The 27,423-nt window shown below is 54.1% G+C and overlaps 3 protein-coding genes across 5 annotated transcripts in view; 1 reads left to right on the forward strand and 2 right to left on the reverse strand.

The window, feature by feature from the left end:
* Positions 1-14,773, forward strand: part of UPF1 (UPF1 RNA helicase and ATPase) — a 35,277-nt gene extending 20,504 nt beyond the window's left edge. The window contains exons 6-24 of one of the 2 annotated variants that reach the window (XM_019641884.1): positions 637-798; positions 1,420-1,537; positions 1,689-1,787; positions 2,305-2,413; positions 2,519-2,678; positions 2,780-2,898; positions 3,314-3,478; positions 3,570-3,684; positions 4,195-4,338; positions 4,724-4,937; positions 7,283-7,400; positions 7,723-7,879; positions 8,491-8,633; positions 9,631-9,805; positions 10,200-10,281; positions 11,491-11,652; positions 11,743-11,960; positions 12,344-12,466; positions 13,043-14,773. In XM_019641884.1, coding sequence (XP_019497429.1) covers positions 637-798; positions 1,420-1,537; positions 1,689-1,787; positions 2,305-2,413; positions 2,519-2,678; positions 2,780-2,898; positions 3,314-3,478; positions 3,570-3,684; positions 4,195-4,338; positions 4,724-4,937; positions 7,283-7,400; positions 7,723-7,879; positions 8,491-8,633; positions 9,631-9,805; positions 10,200-10,281; positions 11,491-11,652; positions 11,743-11,960; positions 12,344-12,463 — 2,580 coding nt within the window. In that variant the 3' untranslated portion in view covers positions 12,464-12,466; positions 13,043-14,773. The remainder of the gene's footprint in view (positions 1-636; positions 799-1,419; positions 1,538-1,688; positions 1,788-2,304; positions 2,414-2,518; positions 2,679-2,779; positions 2,899-3,313; positions 3,479-3,569; positions 3,685-4,194; positions 4,339-4,723; positions 4,938-7,282; positions 7,401-7,722; positions 7,880-8,490; positions 8,634-9,630; positions 9,806-10,199; positions 10,282-11,490; positions 11,653-11,742; positions 11,961-12,343; positions 12,467-13,042) is intronic. The other variant, XM_019641885.1, reaches the window with a different exon arrangement.
* A 331-nt stretch (positions 14,774-15,104) lies between these two features.
* GDF1 (growth differentiation factor 1) lies at positions 15,105-16,893 on the reverse strand. 2 transcript variants are annotated; one of them, XM_019641887.1, is made up of 2 exons: positions 16,543-16,893; positions 15,105-15,944 (listed from the first exon to the last, which is right to left on the reverse strand). In XM_019641887.1, the coding sequence occupies exons 1-2, from the start codon at positions 16,865-16,867 to the stop codon at positions 15,154-15,156; spliced, it is 1,116 nt and encodes a 371-aa protein (XP_019497432.1). In that variant the 5' UTR covers positions 16,868-16,893; the 3' UTR covers positions 15,105-15,153. The 2 variants fall into 2 exon arrangements, with proteins under 2 accessions (XP_019497432.1, XP_019497431.1); XM_019641886.1 differs by having other exon boundaries at positions 15,105-15,998.
* Positions 16,894-17,053: 160 nt separating this feature from the next.
* The window catches only part of CERS1 (ceramide synthase 1), a 26,124-nt gene continuing 15,754 nt past the window's right edge, over positions 17,054-27,423 (reverse strand). Inside the window, exons 2-6 of the mRNA XM_019641844.1 lie at positions 27,068-27,416; positions 25,101-25,262; positions 24,471-24,618; positions 24,120-24,229; positions 17,054-17,145 (exon numbers count right to left, since the gene is read on the reverse strand). Of these exons, the coding sequence (XP_019497389.1) occupies positions 17,103-17,145; positions 24,120-24,229; positions 24,471-24,618; positions 25,101-25,262; positions 27,068-27,416 (812 nt within the window). The 3' untranslated portion in view covers positions 17,054-17,102. The remainder of the gene's footprint in view (positions 17,146-24,119; positions 24,230-24,470; positions 24,619-25,100; positions 25,263-27,067; positions 27,417-27,423) is intronic.

Here is a 27,423-nt window from a genome sequence, read left to right on the forward strand (position 1 = left end):
AGCGTCACTGGCCCTCATGTGGGATCTGAACCAGGGCCCTGCTGCTCAGAGCTGGCGTCCCAAGCCAGCTCTTAACCAATGCACCACTCGGCTGGCCGCACCATTCCTGTTTATATCCAAACAGTCCATATAATGCTCTGTCCCTGCCAGGGAAAAGTGCATCACCCTGTTGGTGCAGTATAACATCAAGGGGAAATGGGCGGGTGGGCCTTCCCTTCCGTTCACATAGCCAGAGGAACCGGTTGTCTTTCTGGCAGCCTGGAAGAAGCGCTGTTCATCCCAGTTCAGGGCCAGTGATTGTAGAGGACGCAGCCATTTGTTGGTGTACCTGAGGTGTCATTGCCAAGACTCCCTTGGTGTAACCCTGTGGGGTTGGAGATTTAGGAGCAGCAGTTGAAGTATGAGCAGGAAGGTGTCCAGTTCCCTGTGCCATGTGAACTTCCCCACACGAGGGCCCCCTCATGGGGTGGACACCACTGACTGCCAGTCACCCTTCTCTGTGTCAGCCCAACATCGGCTCGTTCTGAGAAGTGATGGGTATGCCCTCGATCCCCTGGTGATTGAAGAGCTCACATATAGTTCATTTCATACATGGGTGAAATCGGGGATGAACTCGATGCCATTCTTGTCTTCTAGGAGAATCCTTCTGCCACCTTGGAGGACCTGGAGAAGCCAGGAGTGGACGAGGAGCCACAGCACGTCCTCCTGCGGTACGAGGATGCCTACCAGTACCAGAACATATTCGGGCCTCTGGTCAAGCTAGAGGCTGACTACGACAAGAAGCTGAAAGAGTCCCAGGTGATGTGGTGTGTGCAGGAGTGGTGTGTGTGGTCATTTTAACACGTCTCTCCTGAGGTCTGGGGGAGGGCAGTTTTCCCTGCAGGCTGCCGATGTTGTCCTGCCCAGCGCCTAGAGAGACGGAGCAGTGGACCGAGGGCAAACGCCTCGTCACAGAGCTAGACACTGGCCTGAGTGCTGATTTTAAATCCAACAAAAAGTCACTTGCAGTTGAGTTCGCAGCCTTTGCCCACAGCCACAAGTGTCAGACCCGAGGAGCCAAGGCACACGGAGGGTGTTCCTTGTTCTGGTCCCATGAAGAGCATGTCTAGGAAGCAGGAGCCCTGGGGCTTGTGGGCCACGTCCTCTGCTGTCAGCTTCCTTTTCTCTCTCCGAGGACCTCCAAGAGCAGATGTCGAGTAGGGGATCCTGGCCGTCTTATGCGGGTTCTGGGGGTCCTAATGGCTTCTCTCCCAGAGGTGCGCTTTTTGGTGTTGCAGACTGTTGGGTGCTGCTCGCTGCACCCTGACATCACGGCTCATGAGGTTGCCGTAGGGCACACGCCTGTGGAAACCCAGACACAGGAGTCCAGGCCATGTCTGTGTCATAGGCTAACAGGGCTCTTATTTTTCATGTGCTCAGACTCAAGATAACATCACGGTCAGGTGGGACCTGGGCCTTAACAAGAAGAGAATCGCCTACTTCACTTTGCCCAAGACTGACTCTGGTAATGAGGATTTAGTCATAATTTGGTTAAGAGGTGATTTTAAGTTTTAAAATATTTGTGACCATAAGTAGCATAAAATTCCTAGTTTCGCCCTTGTAAAGTGTCCCTTAATTTGAACTCTTCATGGTGGCAACCTCGGCGCATGTTGAAAACGCTAACTTTCTTGCTGTCTTTTCCCTGGAAGACATGCGGCTCATGCAGGGGGATGAGATATGCCTGCGATACAAAGGGGATCTGGCACCCCTGTGGAAAGGGATTGGCCACGTCATCAAGGTCCCTGATAGTATCCTTCATGTGAAAAATGACTGGTAAAGGAAAGCTGTATGTCAGTCACCCCAGTCCTGGGGCCTCGGGTGGAGAGTATGGCCATGGCTGGAGGGGCCCCTTTTGAGTCATGTTTGTTTCAAGCCACTGAGCCATTTCTTTAGGGTGGACTCCAAGGGCTCTCACCATCTATGTAAAACTGATAGGAGCGCTGTTTTGCCTGGAGCCAGGTGCTTTGAGCTCTGTGCCTCAGGACTCTTGGGAGTTCACATTTGGAACCCAGGTTCTGGACATGGTGGCTCTATCCTGGCATCCAGGACAACGCCCCAGGGATCACAGGGTAATTGGGGAGGGGGGCGGCTGGCTGCAGGGGACCCAGACACCATGGGCAGGGTCTGTCAGAACATGCCTCTCACTGGCTGTGTGGTCACCTTTTGGTGCAAAAGGAGAGTTCTATCTCATCAGTAACCAAATGAGAGCCCCTCAGAAAGGTAAACCCGGCTTATGATAAGGACCACCTTAACTCAGCGGCACAGATTATGGCGATGAGATTGCCATTGAGCTGCGGAGCAGTGTGGGTGCACCTGTGGAGGTGACGCATAACTTCCAGGTGGATTTCGTGTGGAAGTCCACCTCGTTTGACAGGTACATCCACCTTTGCCTCCACCTCCACATGATTCTCTTGTCCCAGGGTCAGAGCTTCCCACCAGCCCAAGTGAACATGTGGCCAACCTGGTGCTTCCCCCACAGGATGCAGAGCGCACTGAAGACTTTTGCCGTGGATGAGACCTCCGTGTCAGGTTACATCTACCATAAGCTGCTTGGCCACGAGGTGGAGGACGTGATCATCAAGTGCCAGCTACCCAAGCGCTTCACAGCACAGGGGCTGCCTGACCTCAATCACTCTCAGGTTCTCACTGGCCTGGGGGTGGGAACGGCCTGGCCTGCAGAGCTGCTTAGGTGGGGGGCCCCCAGGACATCTGTACCCTTAACAGCTGCTTGTATCTGAAGGTTTATGCTGTGAAGACTGTGCTGCAGAGACCACTGAGCCTGATCCAGGGACCACCAGGCACGGGGAAGACGGTTACCTCGGCCACCATTGTCTACCACCTCGCGCGGCAAGGCAATGGGTAGGGGTCAGCAGGCCTATATGTGGAACGTCTGCTCACTGCATTTTACATGGTTTGTGTTAGATCTGGCCTCTGGTTGCTTTTAACAAGCCAGCCTGCTGCTCTCAAAGGCAGCACAGGTCAACGCACCTGGCTGGTGCTGTGCACACCTCAGGGCTTGGAAAGTCTTCACCATGCGATGGCAATGAGGATATGGGTTTATTATTGGCGGCACTAGTACAGTGAAAACTGTAGAGGTAGAAAGCTCCAGACTGATTGGGTTTTAAGCTCCTTTCACATCATGCCATACCTGGCTTTAGTCTTACATCTGCGCTCTCTCCACTACCTGTGATTCAAAACAGTAGGCTTGGCTACTTAGCATTTTCTGAATCTCCTCTGGGTGAGCACTGAGATGTTCATTTGCCTTATGTTGAAGGCCTGTGCTCGTCTGTGCTCCAAGTAACATAGCTGTGGATCAGCTGACCGAGAAGATCCACCAGACTGGGCTGAAAGTCGTGCGGCTCTGTGCCAAGAGCCGCGAGGCCATCGACTCACCAGTGTCGTTCCTGGCCCTGCACAACCAGATCAGGAACATGGATAGGTGGGTACCTGGCTGAGAGTGAGGCGCATCTCCTCTGCGTGACCCTGGCACACATGCCTCCATGCCCACTGACGTGCCCCCATGCTTCCAGCATGCCAGAGCTCCAGAAGCTGCAGCAGCTAAAGGACGAGACTGGAGAACTGTCGTCTGCTGATGAGAAGCGGTACCGGGCCCTGAAGCGCACGGCTGAAAGGGAGCTCCTCATGGTGAGGGCCTGGGCCATAGGGGCATTGGGCATACAATGGCACCTTTAGTCAGGTTGTTACCTGCTTTTGGACAAAATCTTGGATACCCTTCTTTATTTGCCTTCTCCGAGATCACACAGACGTGATTTTTAAGTAGTTTCCACTCCCTACCAGCTTTCCTGCTGCTGGGAGCTCCGGATCCTGGTCCAAACCCCGGAGTGGGTCTATTCTTGACAAACCAACCAAAAGTGGATCCCAGCTCAGTGGCTGTTCCCCGGCTCAGCACTGCCCCTCAGAGGCGATCTCAAGCACCAAGCTGTCTGTGCTGAGATGTTTTCTCCAGTGAAGCCCAGACACTTAGGATCTCAAAAGTTTGTGTCACTGCAACCTAGAGAGTGGATTCTGTCAGGGATCTTTCCATGGTTATCAGGAGGGCGGGGACCAGAGCAGTGTCCTGTCCTGCGTGCCTTTCGGGACCTGGTAACATGTACTGTGCAGGCGCCTCTGATACTCACATGGTCTCTTCCTCAGAACGCAGATGTGATCTGCTGCACGTGTGTGGGCGCGGGAGACCCCAGGCTCGCCAAGATGCAGTTCCGCTCCATTCTAATCGATGAGAGCACCCAGGCCACTGAGCCAGAGTGCATGGTCCCTGTGGTCCTCGGAGCCAAGCAGGTGGGCCACGCCACTTGTGGTGGTCTTGAAAATTGGTGTGCGCTCTCTCTTGTTCCAATTCTGTGTAATTCTTAATACTGGAGATTTGGTTTTCTTAATGTCCTGTGAGATTGTGTGATGCCCTGGTAGAGCTCAGGGATGCTTGGTGGGGGGCCCTTTAAGGGGGTCTTTGAAGGGTGGGTGCTGCACAGAGCGCCTCTGTTTGGGTCCTGAGTGCATGTCACTGTGTTTCATGTCTGTGGTGGGCAATTTTCCCATGTATCTTACCATTGGAATGCACGTCGCTGGGTGGTTATGTGGACCCCGGGCCCCTTAGGCCCCTGCTAGTTGACGTCTAAACTACTTGATGCTTGAGCTTCTCACCTGTGTGGGCCTCTCGCCATAGCTGATCCTTGTGGGAGATCACTGCCAGCTGGGTCCTGTCGTGATGTGCAAGAAGGCGGCCAAGGCCGGGCTGTCCCAGTCACTGTTTGAGCGCCTAGTGGTGCTGGGCATTCGTCCAATCCGCCTGCAGGTCCAGTATCGGATGCACCCTGCGCTCAGCGCCTTTCCTTCAAACATCTTCTATGAGGGTTCTCTGCAGAACGGAGTCACTGCAGGTAACGCTCACTGGGAGAGGGGTGAAACTTATTTCCTTCCCGAGTGGCCTTACCTAGCAACCACTTATGTGCGAGGGGCACCTCTAAGAGGCACAGTGGTCAGCAGGCCATCGTGTCCACTCTGGAGTATAGGACCATCTCAGGGTGTGGGCATAGTCACAGAATCACTAATGAGCATTCACCCTAGGAGCCCAAGGAACAGGCAGTTCTCAGAGCCTGGGTTGGCAAGATGGGGGTGGGGTGGGACAAGACTCCTTTCATAGTGACACTGCAGTGGCATGTGACCTTCACTGCTGACACTCACACTGATGGTACAGAAGCAGTGCCGGAGGCCAGTGGGGGTCTCGGCACAAGTCTGGACAGTGCCACCAGACTGCTTGCTGTGTGTAGTCAACTGCCACACAGTCGCGGCAAACGGCATCCTAAGTGCATGTCTTTCTGACACTGGCGGGTGTGCAAAGTGCCTGAAAGAAGAGCTCACAGACACACTGGTGGTTCTCTAGATGGGGTGTATTTGGCAGGCATTTTCCTGAAAACAAAGCGAGCCTGTGGCTTCAAAGAAAACAACTGACAATATTTATCACCGGTGATAAAATCTGAGGATTCAATGAAAATTAGTATTTTAGAAAACTCATGTCCCCTAGCATGAGCTAACCGAGTGTCCCCATTGCTGAGTGGTTTTTCTGATAAGATCGTGGTAGTGACAGTGTCTGTGAGGGTCGTCAGGCGGTACTTCCCATCCCAACGGCCAGCAAGGGTGTTGCAAAGTCACTCGGGTCAAAGGCTGTCCCAAGTGCAGGGCCAAGCAGAAAGGCTGTTGTCACAGACCTACAGGGTGCCTCCCATCCCGCTTTGGTGGAGAATCAGGTGAATCTGTAAAGGCTATAAGACATGTCACCGGCTCATGAGACACCGTGTACAGGAGCAGATCGCAGGGAGCCAGGTAGCATAGCAAGTTGCACAAGTTGAGTTTACATTTTAGTGGGAAATAATGGTAATTTTTGTTAAAAAAAATTTTTTTTAAGTTAATATGTAATGGGCTTATTTTTACTTTTTCTTTGTATTTTTTCCTCTTTTTTTTAATGGGCTTATTTCTAAATGAAGTAATAGATATCTTAAATTTTTAGGTTTTAAAATACAGTGAGTATTAGTAGGTGTAACCCATGGAAACAGTAGCTATTTTGACCCCTCAACTCTTAAGGGGCTCTGAGACCAGTGTTGGAGAACCACTGACTTAGTGTGTCATTAATTCCAGCAACTGCCATGTCGACCTTGTCTAGCCCCACTTAATAGATGAGGCTGGCAGCACACTCGTCTAGGACTGCGCAGCTGCTGTACTGGGTGGTCCTGGAAGGTGCCACAGCTGCCATCACCGCAACACTTAGAACATTGCTGGTCCATCAGGTGGTGAGGCCAGGCCATGAGGAGCTCAGTGACATGGTTGGCACTTGTGGGAAAGCCACCACTTAGCGCTGGTTCAGGGACTGATGGTGATTCATTGCTGTGGCATCAGTGCCCAGCACATAGATAGTACCCAATGAGTATATTTTTAAAATTTTTTATTAAAGTGTAAAGAAATGCCCAAATCCCAAGTGCCAACTTAGTGACTTTTCACTAAGTGAACATACCTGTGTAACCAGAACCTGACCAGCCCCCAGGAGCCCTGTCAGCCTTGAGGTGACCCCCGTCCAGTGTAATGCTGGTGACCACCCACACCCTCTGACAAGGGTATTCTGACAGCTGTGGCAGGAGTGTTTATACCACAGAAATCGGCAGGTGCTATAGACCGGCCCCAACCCCAGTGGGTGATTAAAGCTTTGCCAGCAACCCCTGGGCTAACAGGCCACCTCCCTCACCAGCCTCTGTCCTTGTCTAAATGATACAGATAGACTTGATCTCATTTTCAGCTTGGCAGAAAGGGTGTCATACTGTATGATCTTGTGTGTCAGCAATGGGCTGCTGGGATGCAGAAATACCAGTTTCCTCACACTGGTCTGTCGGTTAGATGCAATTCTTCCGGTCTGGTCTATGACAGGACGCATCGCTCAACAGTGTCTTCTATAAAAGTTGGTTGTAGGGGCTTCTGTGTCCTGTGAGGACAGTAGTAAAGCTTCTAGAAGGAAACAGAATGTCTTTGTGACCCTGGGGTGGACAGAGTTTTCTTAAACAGGTCACAGAAAGCACTGACCAGTGAGACCTGTTCAGGGCGTGAGCAGCTCTGTCCCTGAAGCACAGTCATGTGCACGACTTAACTCAGTCCTGCCCTTTTGGGCAGGGGACCCTTGGATAGCCTCTGGCTGCGCTTCTATGATGGGAAATAGTAACTGTTCCCTCCCTGATGACAGCGGATCGTGTGAAGAAAGGGTTTGACTTCCAGTGGCCCCAACCTGATAAGCCGATGTTCTTCTACGTGACCCAGGGCCAGGAGGAGATCGCCAGCTCGGGTACCTCCTACCTGAACAGGTAAGCAGAGGCAGCTGACTTCAGTGGCGGCCTGGCCAAGTTATTGGTTAATGAGGAGGGCTGAAACTGCCCTCCAGACCCCATTTTGTTCAGGCTTCTCAGCTCACGGCATGTTCCCATCTTGCTTTTCAGTGTGGTTTTTATGTTGAGTAGATTTTCTGTGCCCAAGCATGGTGAGCCTTTCTGTCCCTTGTGACTCCCTTGGTCCAGGACTGGCAGCCCCGCCAAGGTGCATCTGCCCCTGTGCCTCTCACAGCTTCAGGCCTCAGGGTCTTGGGAGCCCACAGGTGCAGCGCCAGGACTGAATGCCTGGTTTCCTCAGGACGGAGGCTGCAAACGTGGAGAAGATTACCACAAAGCTGCTGAAGGCAGGTGCCAAGCCAGACCAGATCGGCATCATCACGCCATACGAGGGCCAGCGCTCGTACCTGGTGCAGTACATGCAGTTCAGCGGCTCACTGCACACCAAGCTCTACCAGGTGCATGCTCCATTCTGCCATGCTAACCTTGACTGCCTGGCCAGGGAAGGTTGTGTTTCCATATTACCAGTGTTTCCGCTTGAGTCCTGTACCTCAAGACTGTATTCCAAGGATGAGAAACGTGGGCCAATATTCATGCATAAAGGTGGTTTTTTTTTTCAGGATAGTTTTCAAAGCAAAACTTAAAAGGGCTCCAGCATTGACCAGTAGGGGTGTGGTTCGTGCCACTGTATAGTGGCTGTTCTGTAGTCATGAGAACGCTGTCCACTCCTATGTTAACACCTAGGTCAAATGTCCAGATGTATCTCATGAGGGTGTTGGACAACGTAATTTCTCCACGTAGAAATGAACCAAAATGCAAAGTAACGACTGACGGTGACACGTGGTTTCTGTTCTGTCAACTTGGAAACATCTCAGGTTTTCTGATGAGCCTGTATGCTTTTATTATTGGGACACAAATTACCGAGGTTAAAAAGACAATCAAAGCAGGAAGGCAAGGAGAGGGGCTGGGGGCTTGGTGGGATTTGATGGTGCATTTAGACAGGCGCTGTGCAGCCTAGGGGTCCTTGAGGGCAGCCTGCTGGCTGATGATGACCATGTGTCTCCTGCAGGAGGTGGAAATTGCCAGCGTGGATGCGTTCCAGGGGCGTGAGAAAGACTTCATCATCCTTTCCTGTGTGCGGGCCAACGAGCACCAAGGCATTGGGTTTTTAAACGATCCCAGGCGGCTTAACGTGGCCCTGACCCGAGCACGGTACGTGGGCCTCGCAGGTGGCAGTTGCCTCTCTCCTGCCTCAGGGCCCTTCAGAGGGACTTTCCCGCGGGGACTGGCACTGGGAGGGTTCTTGCTGCCTGGTCCTCTCATTAACAGTCTTCACATCTCAGCTGGTGGCACTCCTCTTGGGCTGGTGGCACAGGGTGTGGGAGGGGGGCTTCACCAATGCCTGAGGTCCAGGCGCTACAGTAGCAATTTAAAAGGAAGGGCTCACCCACAAGTTGTCTTTGTTTCTGTGTCTTAATGATTTTCTGTGGCCTCCGTCTCATGGACATTGTCAGTCTCGGCTCATCTGACCTGAGATTCAGACCTAGGAGGGAATGTGTCCCTGTCAAGTTGTAGAACTCACAAGTCTAATATTTTGGTCCTGTCTTCTTTTTGGCTCTGGGATGTAACTGCTCTGAAACAGTGGTAACAGCAGAAGGGACCTGGAGAACAAGGTGGCCCCCATGTTGCCCCCGTGCCAGTTGGAGGTTGGGCTCACATACCTATGTCAGTTCCTTCCCCATCCAGGGCACTTGGTTTTCATGGTTTCTCCCTTTCAGTGATGCCCTCTTGTTATGTGGCCAGCATGGAGGGGCGGTGTCCGCAACACAGCTGGGTGAGGGTGAGCAACCACAGAAGTTAGGCCAGGCTCGGACATCAAGTTATGTGCCCATTAGGATCCCCAAGGTGGCCCAGGAGGCCAACTTGGCTGCAACAAGGAGACTAGTCTCTGAGCCTACCTGCCCACAGAGGTGTTTTGTCATCTGATCTAGAAATCCACCCCCAAATAAACCAAGTGTAATGTCAGCAGCTTGGAGGGTGGTCTCCAGTGCCAGTCACTGTGGGCAGGCCAGCCATCTAGGCAAGGAGGCTGAGGTTGGCCCCCAGGGACTTTGGACTGGGGTATTGAGTTTGGCCTTAGAGTGTTCTACATGGTATTCATTCACTCTGTGGCCCTAACCACTGTGCCCTTTGCACCCACCCCTTGCAGATATGGGGTCATCATTGTGGGCAATCCCAAAGCACTGTCTAAGCAGCCACTCTGGAACCACCTGCTGAACTACTACAAGGAGCAGAAGGTGCTGGTAGAGGGGCCCCTGAACAACCTGCGGGAGAGCCTCATGCAGTTCAGCAAGCCCCGGAAGCTGGTCAACACCATCAACCCTGTGAGTGCAGGCCATGGGCGGGTGGAGGACAAGGCCAGGCCCGTTGGTCCTCAAGTCCACATTCTGGCACGCGGTAGTAAGTGATGGCCGGTGTGGCCTGTGGCGAACGTGCATATGTCAGTGTGTGTGAACAAGAGCAATGCATGCTGGCCTATCTGCAGAGTCCTGCACACCAGCATCCTAAGGCCTTTCTGGCCTGGGGCTGTATGGGGTGCTAAGTCCCGGGGGTGTCTAAGAATCGGACACAGGCAGTTAGGAAACTTTGTGAACCTGAGTGCTCTGCGGGGCTCAGTGCTGCTTAAGCCGAAGCCAGAGATCAGATGTTGAACATCATAGATTGATTGGGTTGTTTAAAAAAGGAGTGGGATTCCTCACCTACTTAAACCCTCTGCAGGGCGCCCGCTTCATGACCACAGCCATGTATGATGCCCGGGAGGCCATCATCCCAGGATCGGTCTATGACCGGAGCAGCCAGGGTGAGTACGCTGTGTGGGGTCCTGGGCCTGCACTGAGGATGTTGACCCTTCCCACGCCTGCACTGCCTATGTCCACAGAAACTTGCGTGATGAGTTCCTTTTCAGCTTCCCTCTTCTGAAATCAAAGAGTGGTCTTTGGCAGCTTCTAAAAACAAGGTGTTTTAAAATAACACAGCTCTTCCTGTTTGTCTGGGTGCCCCAGCCTACCCTGTGCTCCCCTTCTCAATGGGAAGTCACACCCACAGTGCCTCCAGGTGGTCCGCAGCCTTGTTTCAGGTTTTACTTCCTTCCCGAAGCCTCCACTTGCTTTCTCAGAACTCGTAGTTGGGTGCATGTCCTTGTCTCCTGTGTGGGGGCTCTGTATATCCTAAGGCTGCCTGGAACACCTCCTCCTGCCTGAGCCAGTTTGTAGACAGTTTCTGTTCATCCCCCAGGTCCCTGCCTGCCGGGACCCTTCCCCACTCCAGCCCCTGCAGACAGTGGCCACTGCGCCCAGGCTGTCAGTGCGACCTGCTCATGTTTTACCTTGGGCTTTGTTCCCTCGTGTGCTCGCCATCCATCCTGAGGGCAGGTGTACCCCAACCCCTCCTCTCACATGTTATATTAGCAGCCCCCTTTCCTTGACCCTGTATTCTCCTAGTCACTGAGCTCAGATTGGAAACTGTGTTCTCTAACAGCAAAACTCTCATCCCCACATCCAGTGAGTCACCATGTAGCTGAGGGTGTCGACAGGTCCTCTCCCTGAGTCCCTTGGGGGCTGACCCGGAAGGCCACACTCTCAGGCCCAGGCTCCAGGGGCCTTTTGTCTATAGTAGATCCACTGGTCTATGGAGTTTAGGCGTTTTCTTGCTTTTTGCTGTGTGGGTGGGTGTGTATGTGAGAGAGATGAACGTATATTTTGGCACAAAAAGGACCTTCTTTATTTGAAATGCTGTGTGGTGGTTCCCAATTTCTTGGGTCCCCGTAGCAGTGGTTCTCAGAATCCCCTGGGAGAAAAGACAGTTTCCTGGGCACCAGACCCCAGCAGGTTGAGAAGGGGATTGACTGAGAATCTACAGCAGGCTGCTCTGCTGTGGGGCACCCCAAGAACCACAGGCATAGCAGAGACAGGTGGGATAGCATCCCACCGTGGGCAGAACAACTGACTGGAGGCGGACAGCAGGATCACCTGGACCCGGTGGGTGATGCACCATCCGCCCTATCTTGTAGGCCGGCCCTCAAACATGTACTTCCAGACCCATGACCAGCTCGGCATGATCAGCGCTGGCCCCAGCCACGTGGCCGCCATGAACATCCCCATCCCCTTCAACCTGGTCATGCCACCCATGCCACCCCCAGGGTACTTTGGACAGGCTAACGGACCAGCTGCAGGTGAGCAAGCACCCGGCCTCCAAGCAGTCACATTTGTCTGTAAGGCTCAGACCTCCTTCAAGAATTGGAACCCTGGATGCTGTCTTTTAGGCCGGGGTACCCCAAAAGGCAAGACCGGTCGTGGCGGACGCCAAAAGAGCCGCTTTGGGCTTCCTGGGCCCAACCAGACGAACCTGCCCAGCAGCCAGGCTAGCCAGGATGTGGCGTCACAGCCCTTCTCGCAGGGCGCCCTGACTCAGGGCTACATCTCCATGAGCCAGCCTTCCCAGATGAGCCAGCCCGGCCTCTCCCAGCCCGAGCTGTCCCAGGTGAGCCAGCCACACTGAAACTGAAACATCTCACACCTGCAGAGAAGTCAGACCATCCCTGGGTGCCCTCTCCACATACACAGACCCCTCCCCCCCAACACCCCAAAAGAATGGAAGGAGGATTATCTACTGCATGACTGCCCTCAGCAGTGGGACTGTAGGTCTAGAACATCCCATCCATGACACCGCCCTTCCAGTCCCAGGCAGCTGGTCTGGGTCACCTGTTTCTGGTGAGGTAACCAGTGTGGGTGTCCCGCTGCTCAGTCATGAGGACCAGGTTTCCGGATTCTACTCTGGGCTGGGGAGGGGCTGGACATGGAGCAGGTTCTCGATGCTGCGAGGACGTGTAACTGACCACTCATCTTTCCAACCATGTCTTTCAGGACAGTTACCTTGGCGATGAGTTTAAGTCCCAGATCGATGTTGCGCTGTCACAAGATTCCACATACCAGGGGGAGAGGGCATACCAACACGGCGGAGTTACGGGGCTGTCCCAGTACTAGAAGGCAAGCCAGCCCTAGAGGAGGGTTTCACCAGGACCTGGACTTATGGGAAAACTCAGAAAACGGTGGGAGTCTCAAGTTCCCGAGGGGCCAGCTCGTCCTGTGACCTATCACTTCAGGTCCCTGTGCCTCTGCTGAAACTCTCCATGTCACATCCTCTCCTGAGAGTCCTAGAACTCCCAGGCGGGCAGGGAGGAGGACATACCTTTTGCCCTGACTGGCAGTTCATGAGGGTGACAGAGGTCCCAGCCCCAGGTGTGCAGGGCACTTCTGTAAGAGGTGCCCCTAGGTGCCTTTGAGAGCTGTTGTGCGGTTCCCATCTGTGTGCCAAGAAAGTGGGGTGCTGGTGCTGCTGGAAGAAGGGATGCCACTCTTAACCACACAGGCTCTAGCCTTAGCTCTCAGCTGCCTTCTCTCTGGGTGGGGAGTCACTGGTCTGGGGGCTGTCCAGCACCTGAGGTCCCATTTCACAGGTGAAGATAAAGGTGCAAAGTGGGGTGGGGGGAAAGCCCCTTGCCTTTAAGGTGGGGGCCGGGTTCCCATGCTTGACGGCCTCTTGCCCACCCTCCCTTCCCACAGGTGGCGGCGGAAGAGCTAAGCTACGTGGCTTAGTCCATCAGCATCTTATTCTGGGTAATAAAAAATAAAAATAAATGGATACCTGTTTTCCACTGCTAAAACTGAAGCACCACTGTGAGCAACAGGAGAGGGAGAGGATCACCCGAGGGAGAGCAGCCCGAGATAGCAAGCGCCCACTGCTGGCACCGCGGCGAGGAGACAAGAGGGAGAGCGGAGGTGGGGCCGGCCCGCCCGTGAGCCCTGCAGCCCGCTCGCCAAGGAGGCCCAGCTCGCCGCATCCACACCTGGGTCTGCGACCAGGCGGAGGGAGGAAGACCCTCATCTCAGAGTAGCCCTTTCCTCTGTTCTTTCTTTCTTTTTCTCTTTTATTGAAAGGGGACTACGTTTTAGCAGGAACAACTCGCATTTCTGTGCTGAGCAGGCTCCTTGCAGGTGGCAGCTGTGCCGAGAGAGCCCTGCAGAGGCTCAGGTTCTGTCCACGCTGTCTGAGACCATGTGGCCATGCTGCCTGTGTTCTAAGAGGGTTTTCATTTAAAGAAAATACGGTGTTTTGGGATTTTCTGTTTGTTTTTTAAAGATACTTTCAAAGGAGTACTGAAAAATACACTTTCCTGAGTTTCTCTCAGATCTTAGTGGTGGACCTGGGAGATGCAAGAAGCTTCCAGAAACAAAGTTTGAAGGAGCCACACAACAAGGTTAGGATCAACAGCTGTGATGTAATCATGGAGAGGAGGATTTTTGTTTTCAGTTTAGCTTCCAGTGGCTTCTCCCTGTGCATCAGGGCAGTGAGGGAGCACGGCCCCAGCCGATGGGCGACTCCACGGTCCCTGCTGGACTCCAAGAAGCAAGGCGCTTCCCATGAGCAGCGGACTCGGCTCCCTGAGGGATCCTGGCAGGACTGACTGTGAGGACAGAGGGTGGGAAGGTGGCTTCTTCCCCAGGGTCCTTCCTGAGGAAGACAGCAGCCAAGAGGACCCTTCCCCAGAGAGGTGCCCATAGTCGCTGTGGCCTTCAGACAAGCCGAGTGCCCCGCTCCCCTTATTCTCCACCTCATTTCCAAGTTTGGAGCCCCTCTAATTGTGGGCACAGCTTCAATGAGGTGGGGTGGTTTCTGCTTTTTTTGGAAAAGTTTCAAATAAGTTGGTTCTGTGCCGAAGGTGCTTGAAGTAGTTTGTCCCATCAGCTGGTACAGGGGCATCGGCCTGGGTCTGTGTTCTGGAAGTTCTTGTGGCTGGGAGAGCCCCCCTCAGCTCCTTGCACACCATGGGGTGGGGATTATTAATCTCTCTGGTGACCGCCTAGTTGGGGACCGTCCCCTGCCTACCCAGGCCTTAGTAACCCTGACCCCCAGCGTCCCCTCTCCATGGCGCCCTTATCCCAAAGCCTTCAGATGCCAGCTGGTACATGGAGAGATGGGGACACCCAGGCACCTTCCTTCTGACAAGGCCTCTTTATTTATCCCATTGCTGTAGGGCTTTGGTCCCCTTCTTTTGATAGGCCACCTAGAGGCATCTGGCTTGGATAGGCTTCTGCTGTGACCCTGTACACCTACCCACTGCCCTGTTCCTTCCTTGGAGTGCTCTGCCTCTGTGCTGTTGGCTTTGTTCACCTTCTAGCAGCAGTTACTCTGACTTTTCCAAATCGAGGAGCATCTGTACCAAGGCAATGTCACTTTTGATTTTTGGTCAATTTGTTTTAAGCTCTTTTGTCACCAATAAAATCTTAAACAACTCTTGGCATTCATGGGGCTGGACAAACTGCAGGGGGTAGGAGAGCACTTGGTCTGGGGGCCTGGCTGGTTGGGGGACTCCGCCACCTCTAGGGCAAAACTGAGGAGGGCTGGATTTGCAGAGGGGACTGGAAAGGGCTGTTGGGCCTGCAGGGGAGGGGGGGGCGGCGCGGGCAGCAGCTCCCAGGGTGCCCTAATATGCACCACTGCCTAGAGATGGGGCTCTTAGGAGGCAGATGGCCTCACTGGAGGACCCCCCACCCCTGCCGTCTGTAGGATGGATGCAGCAGTTTCCTCCCTCAGCCCTAGCTGACGACCCAGACGAGCAGCTTGAACCATTGGACCACGCAGTGTTTATTGGGCCCTGCTCCCGTCTGTTACGTCAGCGGCAGCCGCACTCGTCCACCACCATGTCCTCGTAGTGTCGCAGGACCACGTTGTCGCTGTTGTCAAAGAAGAGCACGGAGATAGGCGACAGGCGTGCGGGCACACAGCAGGGCAGGCCGGCGGCGCTGGGGACAGCCGAGTGCATGAGCGCACGCAGTACAGCGTGGTTGAGTGCGGGTGGCCCGCCGGGCCCAGGCAGCGTGGCGGGCAGTGAGCACTGGCCCTGGCAGTAGTTGGCGAGGAAGCCGCGCGGCGCGATGACCCAGCGGTGCCAGCCCACCTCGCGGAAGCTCACGTAGAGCCGCCGTGCGCGACATGCGCTGCTGGGGCCGCCGCCCACCGCGGGCTCGGCTTCACGCCGCGGTCGGGCCAGGGGGTGGCACAGGCGTGGGTCGAGGGTTACCAGCAACAACGAGGCCTCGGCCAGGTGCGCGCAAGCGCCGGGGGCCTGGGGACGCAGCGCCAGTGCCAGGCAGAGGCTGCGCGGCGCTGAGGCATTCCAGGCCCAGGCGGCGCCCAGCAGCTCCGCGTGCACTGGTGTTTCCAGGGCAGCCACCGCCTGGCGGAGCAGCACTGGGCCTGTGCCCACGCCCTCGACCGCTGGCGCCACGCTCAGCTCCCAGCCGGGCGCTGCACCAGCTTTCGCTTCCGCCGCCTCGAAGCGCAGCTCCAGGCGGGCCCGGCTCGGGAGCTCGGCGGGTTCAACGGCTGACAGGTCGAAATCGATGGTCCACTCCGGGCATTGCCCCGCGGTCATGGTGGGTTTTGGGGTCCGGGCTTGCGCACCTGAGGAGGCAGGGAGAGGGCTCGGCTCGCGCTGCGTCCCTGCTCGGTGCCCGCCTGCGTGCGAAGAAGTCTTGGTTGGGGGGGGGGGGAGGTGAGCGCCTAGGGCTGAGGGCGCAACCATCTGTTATAAGGCGTCAAATGGTGTGAAGGAAGGGGAGGGATGGAGTGGGGGCAGGGGCATCGCTTGCAATAAAAGACGTGCCCAGTGCAGGGTGGCCTGCCTGTGTCAGGTACTCAGGCAGGGGACAGAGATGAGCGAACGCCTAGGGCCAGTTAAGATGCGATGCTGGGCCCGGAGGGGGGCATCTGTTGGAAGGCTTCAAATGGTGTGAAGCAGCAGATGGGGGAGGAGTGTGGCAGGGCTTCAGCAGCAAGCAAGGGTCCTTGCCCAGTGCAAGGCAGCCTGACCTTGTTGCCACTCCCCGGGTCTCCACAGGTATCCACCGGGAGGAGTGCATGGAGTACAGGGGCCTAGATTGCTCGTGGGCTGAACGGGGCGGGTGGGTATCCTCGGTGCCGCTGGAGGCTTGTGGCGGGCTGGGGCGCCCAGGAGGTCTCGGCCTCCCAGGCCCATACTCGCAACACAGGCACTACTCACCGCGGTCCGGGATGTGGCGCACTATGTTTCCGGCGACCCCCAGCTCCTCCACGTGGCATGGTCTCAGGGTGGCCCCTGGAGGCGTCCATCGCAGTTTTGCCCTGGCCTCCTGGGGGTCCCGGCGGCGGAACAGGCGCCACATGAGGGGGGGTACGGGCCGGGGCTTTGGGGCGCCCCGGGGCGCGTCGCGCAGCCCAAGAGCCTGGAGCAGAGCGGCGGCGGGGCCTGGAGCCGTGGGGCCGCGGGCCGGGAGCGGCGAGGGTAGCAGCAAGGCCAGGAGGAGGGGAAGGATGCGGTGGCCTGGAGGGCGTAGCGACGGTCGCATCCTCCTCGCAGGCAGCGACCAGACGAGTGCTCAGGGGTCCGCGTCTGGGCGGGGTCAGGGTCCTGGGAGGCGTGGCCGCAGCCCTGAAGCTGGGCAGGGGTCCCAGGAGTGGCCAGAGCCCTGGAGGGGCGGAGCTGGACGGGTCAGGGTCGGGGGTGGGGAAGCGGCGTGGCCATCCCTTGAGGCGAGGTTGGGCGGGGCTGGGTCCTGGGTGATGAGGCGGGAGTCGAAGGGTTCAGAAGCGTTTGTCCTTCACCAGGCCGTTCCTCAGCGGCCTCCTGGGGGCCAAAACCGGGCCCGGGTTAGCCTGGGGGCCCCAAAACTCCACGTACCCTCTGTCCCCCCTGCCTTGCCCTCCACATCCCTTTTCCCAGCCTTGCTCCTTGTCGGGCTCCTCACCCACAATTAAACCCTCCTCTCCCCTCCCCCCTTTCTTCCCACCCTGGGCCCCGCAGCTGCTGGAGAGCAAATGCCACCTACCCACCTCTGCCCGACTTAACCCCAGGCCTCAGCCTGGATCAACCCTGCACTTTATCTTCCTTCCCTCCCAGGGAGGCAGAACTGGCCAGAGGCCCCTGCCACCCCCTGCAGTGCTCCAGTGGCCCTGGCTGGCTCATAGCCCCACCAGGACAGGCTTCCCTGCCCTTTCATTCTCCATCCACTGTCTTTTGTTTACACTGCTACAGCCCCTACTTGCCTTCCATGTTTTCAAAACAAGTTACACAGAATTTTAAAACTGGAATCAATATGCTAAGTGTCCAGTTTAAGATCCCAGAGAAAGGCCCCTAACTTCTAAGCAATATACATGGTTTGCATATTTTAAACTTTACAAAGATGTCTTCAATTTTCCAGAAACATGACACTTTGAGATCTCTCCCATACACACTGCTGTCCCCCATAAATTCCCTTTTCCTTGCAAGTCTCTGGGATTCTAATGTGCCAGGAGCGGACCTGTGTGCCAGGGGTCTGCCCAGGCCCATGTTAGTGGACCTGACAGGGGTTTCTGCCGTTGCTCCTGACCGTCTGTGCCAAAGTTCAGAGTCGTATCCTATTTGGCCAGCTGGTGCCCAGATGGCATCTCACTGCAGCCTAAAGTCAATGGCCATTGGCCACTCCTGTCCCTGCGTAATGGGAACTCGATACCTTGGTACACGGTCAACTGGTCTCTGTAGAAGTGGGTTCTACAGTCTAGTTTACACACAATTTTATTGTTTTGTTGAGCCAGTAATATGTTCACATTATCTAGACATCAGAAAGCGTAGAAAACCCAGCCGGCCAGAGCCACTGCTAGGGTGTAGCCTCACATAGACACTAGCAGACACCTTTCACATAATAACATAGACTTTCATGGGGAAGATTGTCTCGGCCACTTTAATTCATTCTTTCCTTGGGCTGGAGCCACTGGCTGTCCTTTCATGGGAGCATGCATCCCATCCTTGCTGCTTTTCCCGGGGTCATTGCTCTTCTCTTGCTGCCACCAGCAGGAGCCTTTTATCTGTGAGGCTGTAGATAAGCCCTAGGACCTCCATGTGTCCTTTGTCTTCTGGCTTTGCCTGTTGGTCCTTTAGATGAAGCAGAGGGAGGTCCCTGACTTTTTTACTCTTCTCATACACAGTTCAATTGCTAGACAACACAATGTCCCATATTGGCTCTAGTGGCGAGTTCACGGCTTCCACTCTTGCATGGACATCTTTGACCCACAGGAGTTTGCCCTGGGGACTGAGGCGAGATAATCTCCAGATTTGGCCATGAGTGTCCCACCGTGTTCTGACAGTCCTTCCTTCCCTCCTGGTGACCTTTAGTATTTGCTCAAGTGTGATGGATTCGGCTCTGTTCCCGCACAGTTTTAATTCCTGTGCTTTTACGTAAGTTTAATGCCTTCAGAATCGGTACCCCTGCCCAGCGCCTTTTTTTTATCAGTTTTCCTGGTGATTCTGGATTGTTTTAGCCCAAGCTTCCAAGTGTCCCTCTCCCCCTCATAAACAACGTGTGTTTTTTTTTTCTGGGGCGGGGGTGGGGGAGGCGGGAATAGTCTCTTTATGATGTCAGAAGTATACTTTTCAGTTTCAGTGCACCCCTGTGGGGAAAGAGAATCGGGAGGGAGAAGGTGGAGGCTAGAGGACCAGCGACGACTCAGGAGGGTTTCTGGATGTTTCCTGGAGGATGAAGAGAGGCGGATGGAGGGGCTCCCTCAGGTCTCCAAAGGTTTTCACCCTGAGTTGCCATCAACTGTGATGGACAAATGTTCGGGAAAGGTGGTTTGGGGTGGGGTGGGGGCGTTATTTGGGATATTTTAGAAAAGTGATGTTCCACTTTGAATGTCAAGCAGACACTGGAGACAGAATGGCACTCAGGAGCACGGCGAGCTGGGGGAGAAACTTGGAAGTCGGAGTGCATTAAGTGAAAGGACCCTGGGAGGCTGGCAGGGAGGCCTCTCTGGGAGCAGGAAGCACCAGGAGGTGGGGAAAAGGATGTCAAGAAGTGGGGAGCAGGGCCGGCCGAGTGGCTCAGTTGGTTAAGAGCTCGCTCAAGAGTTTGAGCTCTGAGCAACAGTGGTTCGATGCCTGGCCCGAGCTGAGCTGCCAACAGGTGGCAGGATGGCTCAGCTAAAAAAAAAAAAAGAAGTGGGGAGCAGACTAGTGGTTGTGTAAGGGGGCACTGGGTTAGGTGCTGGGGTTTCTTTGGGGGGGTGATGAAAATGTTCTAAAACTGTGGTGATGGTTGTACAACTCTGAATGGACTGAAACATTGTATTATACAAGGAAAATGGGCAAATTATGTGGTATGTGAATTCTGTCTCAGTAATAACTGTTATAAAAGAAAAAAAGAAGGAAAGGTGACCCCAGGTTTAGCACTAAGAAGGCTTCAGTGAAGCCAGACAGAAGTGGTCTTAGGAGGTGGTGGGGAGAGGATCCTGGAGGGGCGTGGGTGTGAGAATGGAGGGGAATGGAGGAGTTCTGCTGAAAGGGAATGAAAGAAGCTGGTGGGGCTGGTGCCGAAGGGTGGAGAGAGAGCGTTTCTCGCCTTGATCAGAATGTCCTGAGCAGGCCAGGTTGTCTGTCAAGGAAATGGATGATGGTGACAGCAGTTGGCAGCCAAGGAGAAGGAAGGGAGAATCAAGTGAGAGCAGGCATACTTGCACTGCTTGGGTATTGCCAAGGGCCCTCTGGCCCATGTTGGTGCTGCAGTGTGAGCCAGACGTATGGGTCACAGATCTTTAGACACAGGGGGCATCGTCCGAGAACTGGGTGTACAAAGCAGTGAGGTATCATTGGGTGGATCAGCAGACCGAGAATGGGGTGAGGGTGCCTTTGGGGATGGTGGTCCCGGTGGCCCCTGAGAGGACGATGCGCTTCGGACCAAGGTGCTGAGTCATGATCAGGCACAGGGGCCAGCCCAGGGAGGTGGTCTAGGAAGGTGGTCCACCAGATGACCAGCTGCCCAGTTGTGGGGGTGATCAGGAGAGAAAACAGGGGTAAGCAGGAGTGAAGAAGGGGCAGGGCCAGGAAGGGATCGGTGCTACTTAATTGTAATATGGTTTGTTTCTCCTGAATTACTTGAAAGTGTTCTTTCAGTAGTCATTTTCTTACTGAATTTTCGTCTATAACGGTCTGCGTGATCCTGGCTTTGAGCAATTAAAGTTACCCCTGTGGCTTGGTGTGGTCAATTCTGAGAAATGTTCCTGTGTGTTCACCCTGCTTCTGCGCTGCTGGACGAGGAGCACAAAACACGGACTGTAGCTCCTGTGGTCCCGTCAACCCAAGGTTCAGGGCTTCACCATGTGCAACATTCCAGGTCAAGAATTACACCTGAATTTCTCTTCCTCTTTCACTTGTAACATTTATGTACTCTAGAGTTGAAGTCTTTTTAACTTTTAACAGAGGTAGATTCTTTTTTTAAACCCAAACTCATAACTGTCATGATTATTCATGTATGTTTATTTGGATGCCTACTTGAGATTCTACCTTCTTATTTTGCATTACTTATGCTGCTTTTTCTAATCTCCCTTTTTGGCCTTTATTTGGTTGTACCTGTTTTTTATTCCATTCTCTACACCCTGGTAGTATTAACATAAGTGGCTAATACAGCCTAAAGGTAATCCCAACCCTCTTGCAAATGCAAATCCCCCAATCCCATTTTGATAGTTAATACTTCCGTTCTAATTTTTTTTGCTCTCAAATTAGGCATTTAAAATATTTACCAAGTTATGTGTCGCTTTTTCTGATTATCTGCCTCTTGAGAGAGCTTTCCTGTTTTCTGAAACATAACTTTCTTAGTTTCTGTTCCTGTGGGTGTCCTGTCTCTTGTCTTTAAAATTGTGTCCGAAATTCCTGGTTGCTTGTTACTTTATTTCAGTACTTGAGGTGATACTTTACTCCACTATGTCTAGCCCAACATCTCTTGTTACTGTTAGTCTGTCATTGTTTCATAGATCATCTCCTCTTTTCTGTGGATGTTTGCATTTTAATTATATCTTCGGAACATGGATACCTTTTTATTCATCCTGCTTATGATTGATGTCTTGTCACTTTTTGGAAAATTCTCATCATATGTCTTCTCATATTGTCTGTCCACACCTGTCTCCTATTAGAACTCAGCTAGACCTGGTCATTCTTAGAATTCTAGCTGCCATAGTTTCCATCGGTTTTTGCTGCATTCTGGGTAATTTCTTCACAGATTTCAATTTATTGATTCTTTCTTCAGTTGTGTCTAATCATGTGAGCCTTAACAGCTGTAGTAGGTTGAATGGTGGTCTCTGAAAAGAGAAGTCCACGTCCTAATTTCTGGAACCTGTGAATGTGACTTTATTTGGAAAAAGGGTCTTTGCAGATGTGATTAAGTAAAGGAATTTAAGTCAGAAAAGCCAGAGAGAAGGCCATGTGAAGACAGGCAGAGATCAGAGTGATGCAGCCACAAGCCAAGGAACATCTGGAGTCCCAGAAACTGGAAGAGGCAGAAGGATCTTCCCCTAGAGCCTTCAGAGGGAGTGTGGCCCTGTTGACTCCTTGAGTTCAGACTTTTGCCCTCCAGAACTGTGAGACAATAAGTTTCTGTTGTTTTGAGTCTGTGGTACTTTGTTATGGCTGCCCCAGGAGAGTAATATAACATCCAGTGCTGTTTTTGATAGTCTCTCATGCCTTTTATTTTTTTAATAAACTTTTTATTTTAGAATAGTTTTAGATTTGCAGAAAGGTTGCAAAGATAGTACAGAGGGCTCTAGTGTAGCACTCACCAGCTTCCCGAATGTTAACATCCTGCATCTCCACTGTACATTTGTCACCACTAAGAAACCAATGGTGGGACACTGCTACGAACCAAACTGCAGACTTTATTTGGATTTCCCCAGTCTTTCCACTGCTGTCCTTTTTCTGGTCCAGGATTCCACAGTGCATTCAGTTCTCTGATCTGGGACAGGTCCTCAGTCTCCTTGGTTTCCACGACCTGACAGTTTTGAGGCATCCTGACCACCCCATCCTTATACCCAACTGCGGTAACTTGAGCTGTCCTTGGGGAATCGAGTTCTGCTGGTGGTGGTGGTGGTAGTGCTCATGAGGTTGGTCATGGCATCTTCTCCCCTGACACACCCTGTCATTACTGTTTGGAGTTTACGCTCTGCTATCCTAGTGGGAATGATGGTGGGGTGCCAGGCTCCCAACACACATTCTGGCTGGATGTTCTTGGGGAGACAGGAGGGAGAACCAGGCGGGGCTTGAGGGTGTGACCTTGGGCTCTGCATTTATAAGGACTTTCCACCAAGAGTTCACTGTGCTACAGCAGGAAGAGCTTCCAGATTTTTAGATTTGGCCAAGCAGGTGCCTCCCCTCCCCTGCCCTGGAGCTCTCTGAGCTACCACTGCTTCTGGATGCCTCTAAGGGTCAGTTGGACTCCTTGCTGAGACCTCAATGATCTCTTGGCAGAATTCCTGACTCATGTTCCCTGGACATTGATGATCAAACACCTCCCAAACCAGACTGCTATCCCCCCCTCTACAGCCACACACAGCCTTGCCTGACTAAATGGCAGCTTGAGCCAGAAGTCTTGGGTTGTCTTTGATTCTTTTATTTCAGTTGTACCTACATCCAAAGCAAATATGGTCGGTTCTACAACAGAGTTGGGATCTGACCCCTGGGGTGGTCTCACCTGCTGCCCAGCCCACTCGTGTCCGTGATCCCCGTGCACCTGCCTGATCCCTTCCTACCCTGCTGGCTTTTTGGCCTGGGCACACCTTATCTGTAGTCCCGTGGTGGTGGGTGCAAAGTGCTTCTCTTTATTTGAGCCGGCCCTGAGAGCCCTCCCTTGATCCCACGCTCTGCTCTGGCAATGCCCCTGTTCTCTGCACCCCTTGTCCTGTCTTTACAGAGATTTTTAAATCTCTGCCCCTCTCATCCTCCTCACTGCTCATCCTGACCCACCTCATTGAGCTCTGAGCTCACTGCTTCACCACAACCACCTTTCCCAGGTCAGTCACTGATGACCCCCCCCAGAGGCCAAATCAGGTCTGTTCATTCAGCACCCCGACCTCCCACCGGCTCAAACACAACGTACATTACCTCTGAGGCTCTGCATACCCTAGACCCTGCTGGTTACCCAAACCTGCCTCCATTTACTCCTGGGGCCCCTCCAGGCCAGGGGCTTCAGATACCATCTGGCTCACATGGGGGGCTGGTGAGTCCTAAGAGCCCTGCCTCTAGGATGCTCGATGAGGCCCCCTTTTCTCTCCTTCCCTAGGACTCCCACCTGGGCTGGACTGGTCCGAGGCCCCAGCCCCATCTCCTGCTTGTGTGGCCAGTGGGCCAGGGAGCATCAGCACACACAGAGTGTGAGCTCTCTGGGCCACCAGTGCAATGCCCTCATCCCCACCTCCACTGTCACACACTTAGAGGTTACCCTCTGGCCTGGCCAATGACTGCCCCTCACCACCCATGGGGCCCTCACTCGCCTGCTCCGGCCACACCAGCCCCTGGGCTTGGCCCTCACTGCTCCACTGATGACACCCGGTACTTGCCCCTCACCACTCTGCCCCACAACGACCTCCCTACCCCCTCCTCACTGTCTGTGCTTACATCATCTAACTCTGTCACTACATTATCCATGCCTTTACTGCAGTCTCTGTTTTGGACGTAGGCTCCGGAGGCAGCATCTGCTACGGCCTCATCTGCTGCTGTGTCTCCAGGGCCCGCCCATAGAGCGTGCTGAGACTGACAGGCGTGGCTAAAGGAAGAACCCGGGGCGGCGGCCCCTCCACACTCACTCAGCTTTGCTGGGCTTGGGGCTCGGGGCCTCTGCTGCATCGTATTCCCGCACATCCTTCAGCTCACGCACCTGGCCTGTCAGCACCTTGGCAGCAAAAGCCACGATGTACTGTGGAAGGTGGAGGGAGGCACAGGTGAGAAAAGAGCCTTCCCAGATCACACTGCCCTCCTGATGGCCGTACGCTCCCGCCACGGGCTGTTTGCATGTGCTGTTCCCCATGCCTAACACGCCCCTCCCTGGGCGTGCCTGAGAAGGGCCTGCACCTGGACTGCTGCCCCGGGATGGGGACCAGGACAGGACTGCTGGTTGAGAAAGTGGGTGTGTGAGGAGTTGTGAGAGGCCTACTCACCAGGAACCAGTAAAGGTTCATGAGCGTGAGAAGCAGCAGGAGTGTGTTGAAGAAGAAGTAGAAGGGAATGTCAGGCACTGAGCGCAGGCTGCAGTGGCATGTGGCATACAGGACCTTGAGCGGGAACCAATAGAGGCGGAACCAGAACCTGTCGTGGGGAGGAACAGGTAGGGGAAGCTGTGGGCAAGAGGACGGGTGGCCCCATCCAGTCCCTGTCCTGTCCCATCTGGGCTCATCTGTCCCTGCTCATTCCCACCCAACCTTGTCCCACTGCCCCATTCTTGTTTGCCCCTGCCCATCTGTCTCCATTCCTGCTGTCCTTTCCTGCCCAACCATGCTCCTTAACCACTCACTCCATTCATCTCCTTTCTTTCCCTGCGAGGCCCCGCCCCTTCTATAAGCCCCACCTCCTTTCTTACCAGGCCCTACCTCCTTTCCGGCCTGGTCGCCCCCTTCCCGCAAGCCCTGCCTACTTCCGACTAGCCCTTCCCCTCCTACCAGGCCTGCCTTCTTCCCTGCATAGCCCCGCCCACCCACACCCAGTCCCCGCCTCCCATCACGCCCTCCCCTGTCCTGTCACGCCCATTTTCACCAGCCCCGCCCATCCCTGCCCCTGCTCTATAGGCTCACCAGCTGAGGCTGAAGCTGAGGCAGCCCAGGTCTGCAGCCAGGGCATGCAGTGGATGGTGGGAACCTCCGCGGGACTTGAAATAGACATTGAGCTTGGTGAATTCCAGCTGTACATCGCTGATGTCATGCAGGAAGAGCACCAGAATGCCTACATTGTGGTACCTGGGTAGAGTAGTGGGGAAGGAGAGGAGAGAGGAGAGGTCACACTGGGGACACTGACCCGTGCACTGAGGCCTCCAAGATAGGTCTCTGGGCCGTATCTCCCCATGGACCCTTCAGAGCCGTCCTCCCTGGCCAACTTGCCCTGCCCATCCCCCCACCCGGCCAGATCAGCAGCAGTACCCAGGCGGTACTCACCCAATGGCAGCTCCACCTGGGCCCTGACCCTCACTGTCCCCAGGTGGCCCAGGAGCTTCCCTCAAAGTTCCTTCTCTAGTCTCTCCTCATCTCCACGACCTCTGAACCTCCATGACCCCTGGCTCTCACAGGCCTGGGCCATTCTGTATCCAGATCTCCCACAAGCTCTCCAACACTCCCAGGTTTGTATGATTAACTTGAACTTCACTGTGAACTGCAGATGCCTAGGAAAGGCAGCATCCCCACTAGAATCTAAAGAAGCCTGAAAGCTATTCCCCCATCCCTCCCCAGCATCCCCCTTACAGCTGCTTGGACCAAGAAGCCTGAATTCAGTCTAGATGGGACTGTGGGTCTCTCTCACTATGTCTCTGCCCCACTAGGCCCTCCTGCCCCAGGCCCTTTGCATATGCTGTTCCCAGCGCCTAACATGCACCTTGCTGGTGTTCATGGAGTTTTCCTTCACCTTCTTTCAGTCTTTACTCACATGTCACTCCAGGCCACCCCACCTAAACCTCACCACCACTCCTGCAGTCCTTATCTTCCAACTTGATTTTTCTCCATAGTTATCACCTTCAAACAAATGATTCTTTTCTTTCTTTTTTTTGGGCGGGGGGCATTATCATCTGATTCTACCCTCTAAAGCAGCGGTTCTCAACCTGTGGGTCACGACCCCTTTGAGGGTACAGGGTCGCCGGGTACTCGTATGTGGGCATATCTGCATGTGGGCCTGGAGACGGATAGAGGAGCGGTGTCTCGGTTCCTAAGACCATCGAAAATATGTGTTTTCCGATGGTCTTAGACGACCCCTGTGAAAGGTTGAGAACCGCTGCTCTAAAGCAATACTAATAGAATTTTCTAGAATGACAGGAATGTTCTAAACCTGCATTGTCCAATATGGCAGCCACAAGTGGCCATTGAGCAGCTAAAATGTGGCTGGTGTGGCTGAGGACCAGAATGTGTGATTTTATGTAAGTTTAAAGTTGAAATAGCCACCTGTGGCCAACGGCTACTGTACTGGAGGCTGCAGCTAGAGCAGCAAGTCCAATAGGAACAGAACATGAGTGTATATGTCATTTTAGATTATCTCTCAGCCATGTTAAAAAAAAAAGTAGAAACAAATTAAAATTAATTTTAATAATGTATTCTAATTAACTCACTATACCCAAAATATTGTCATTTCAACATGTAATGGCTGTAACAAAGGCACTGGCAAGGTAGTTTCACTTCTTTGCCTTTGGAATTGGGGTGGATTTCACACAATCAGCAGGCCGTGGTTTGGACAGGCTCCATCTGAAGGGCTCAGTGGCCACATGTGCTCTAAAACGCCAGCGTTTGTCTGTGGTGTTCATGGCTGCACCCCAGCAGCACCCGCCATGTGGCAGGTGCTCAGGAAACACCTGTATGTGACTTGGCCCAGGGTGCCATCTGGGAGGGGTTGGAGGAGGACAGATGGGGTGGGGGATCCCTACATCTATTTCACCCCATCCCTCTGGATTCTTTCTGGAACCCTCCCCCATGGATAGCCTCATGCCCCCTCCCCCATGGCTGCCTCTGCCCCGCGCCAGCTCTCCCCCTTGCTCATGCAGGGCCCTCCGCCCTCCTGGACTTACCGGAAGGCATAGGAAGAGACAATGAGGAGCAAGGTGACCACGTGGTGAACAAGCATGACCACTGAATCCTTGCGCCAGGAGTCCATGTACAGCGTGGCATAGATGGAATGGCCGTAGAAGCTTCCCTGTAGCAGGTAGGCGGCTGCGATGTCCCGCGGCACCGCCATGCCCGGTGTCCAGTCTGTGAAGAGCCGGACCGTGCCGTCAGGGGCCTGCAGAGCTTCTGGGATCCCCAAGCAACCCTCTGTGCCCTCACACTGGACACGCATCCTCCCCATGCTGGGGCAGGCTGAGGGTCTCTGCGGGCGAACTGGCCACTGGTTTTCCATACCCAATTCTCTATCCATTACTGTTTT

This window comes from Hipposideros armiger, unplaced genomic scaffold, assembly GCF_001890085.2.
Source record: "Hipposideros armiger isolate ML-2016 unplaced genomic scaffold, ASM189008v1 scaffold_64, whole genome shotgun sequence".
Classification (NCBI taxonomy): Eukaryota; Metazoa; Chordata; class Mammalia; order Chiroptera; family Hipposideridae; genus Hipposideros; species Hipposideros armiger.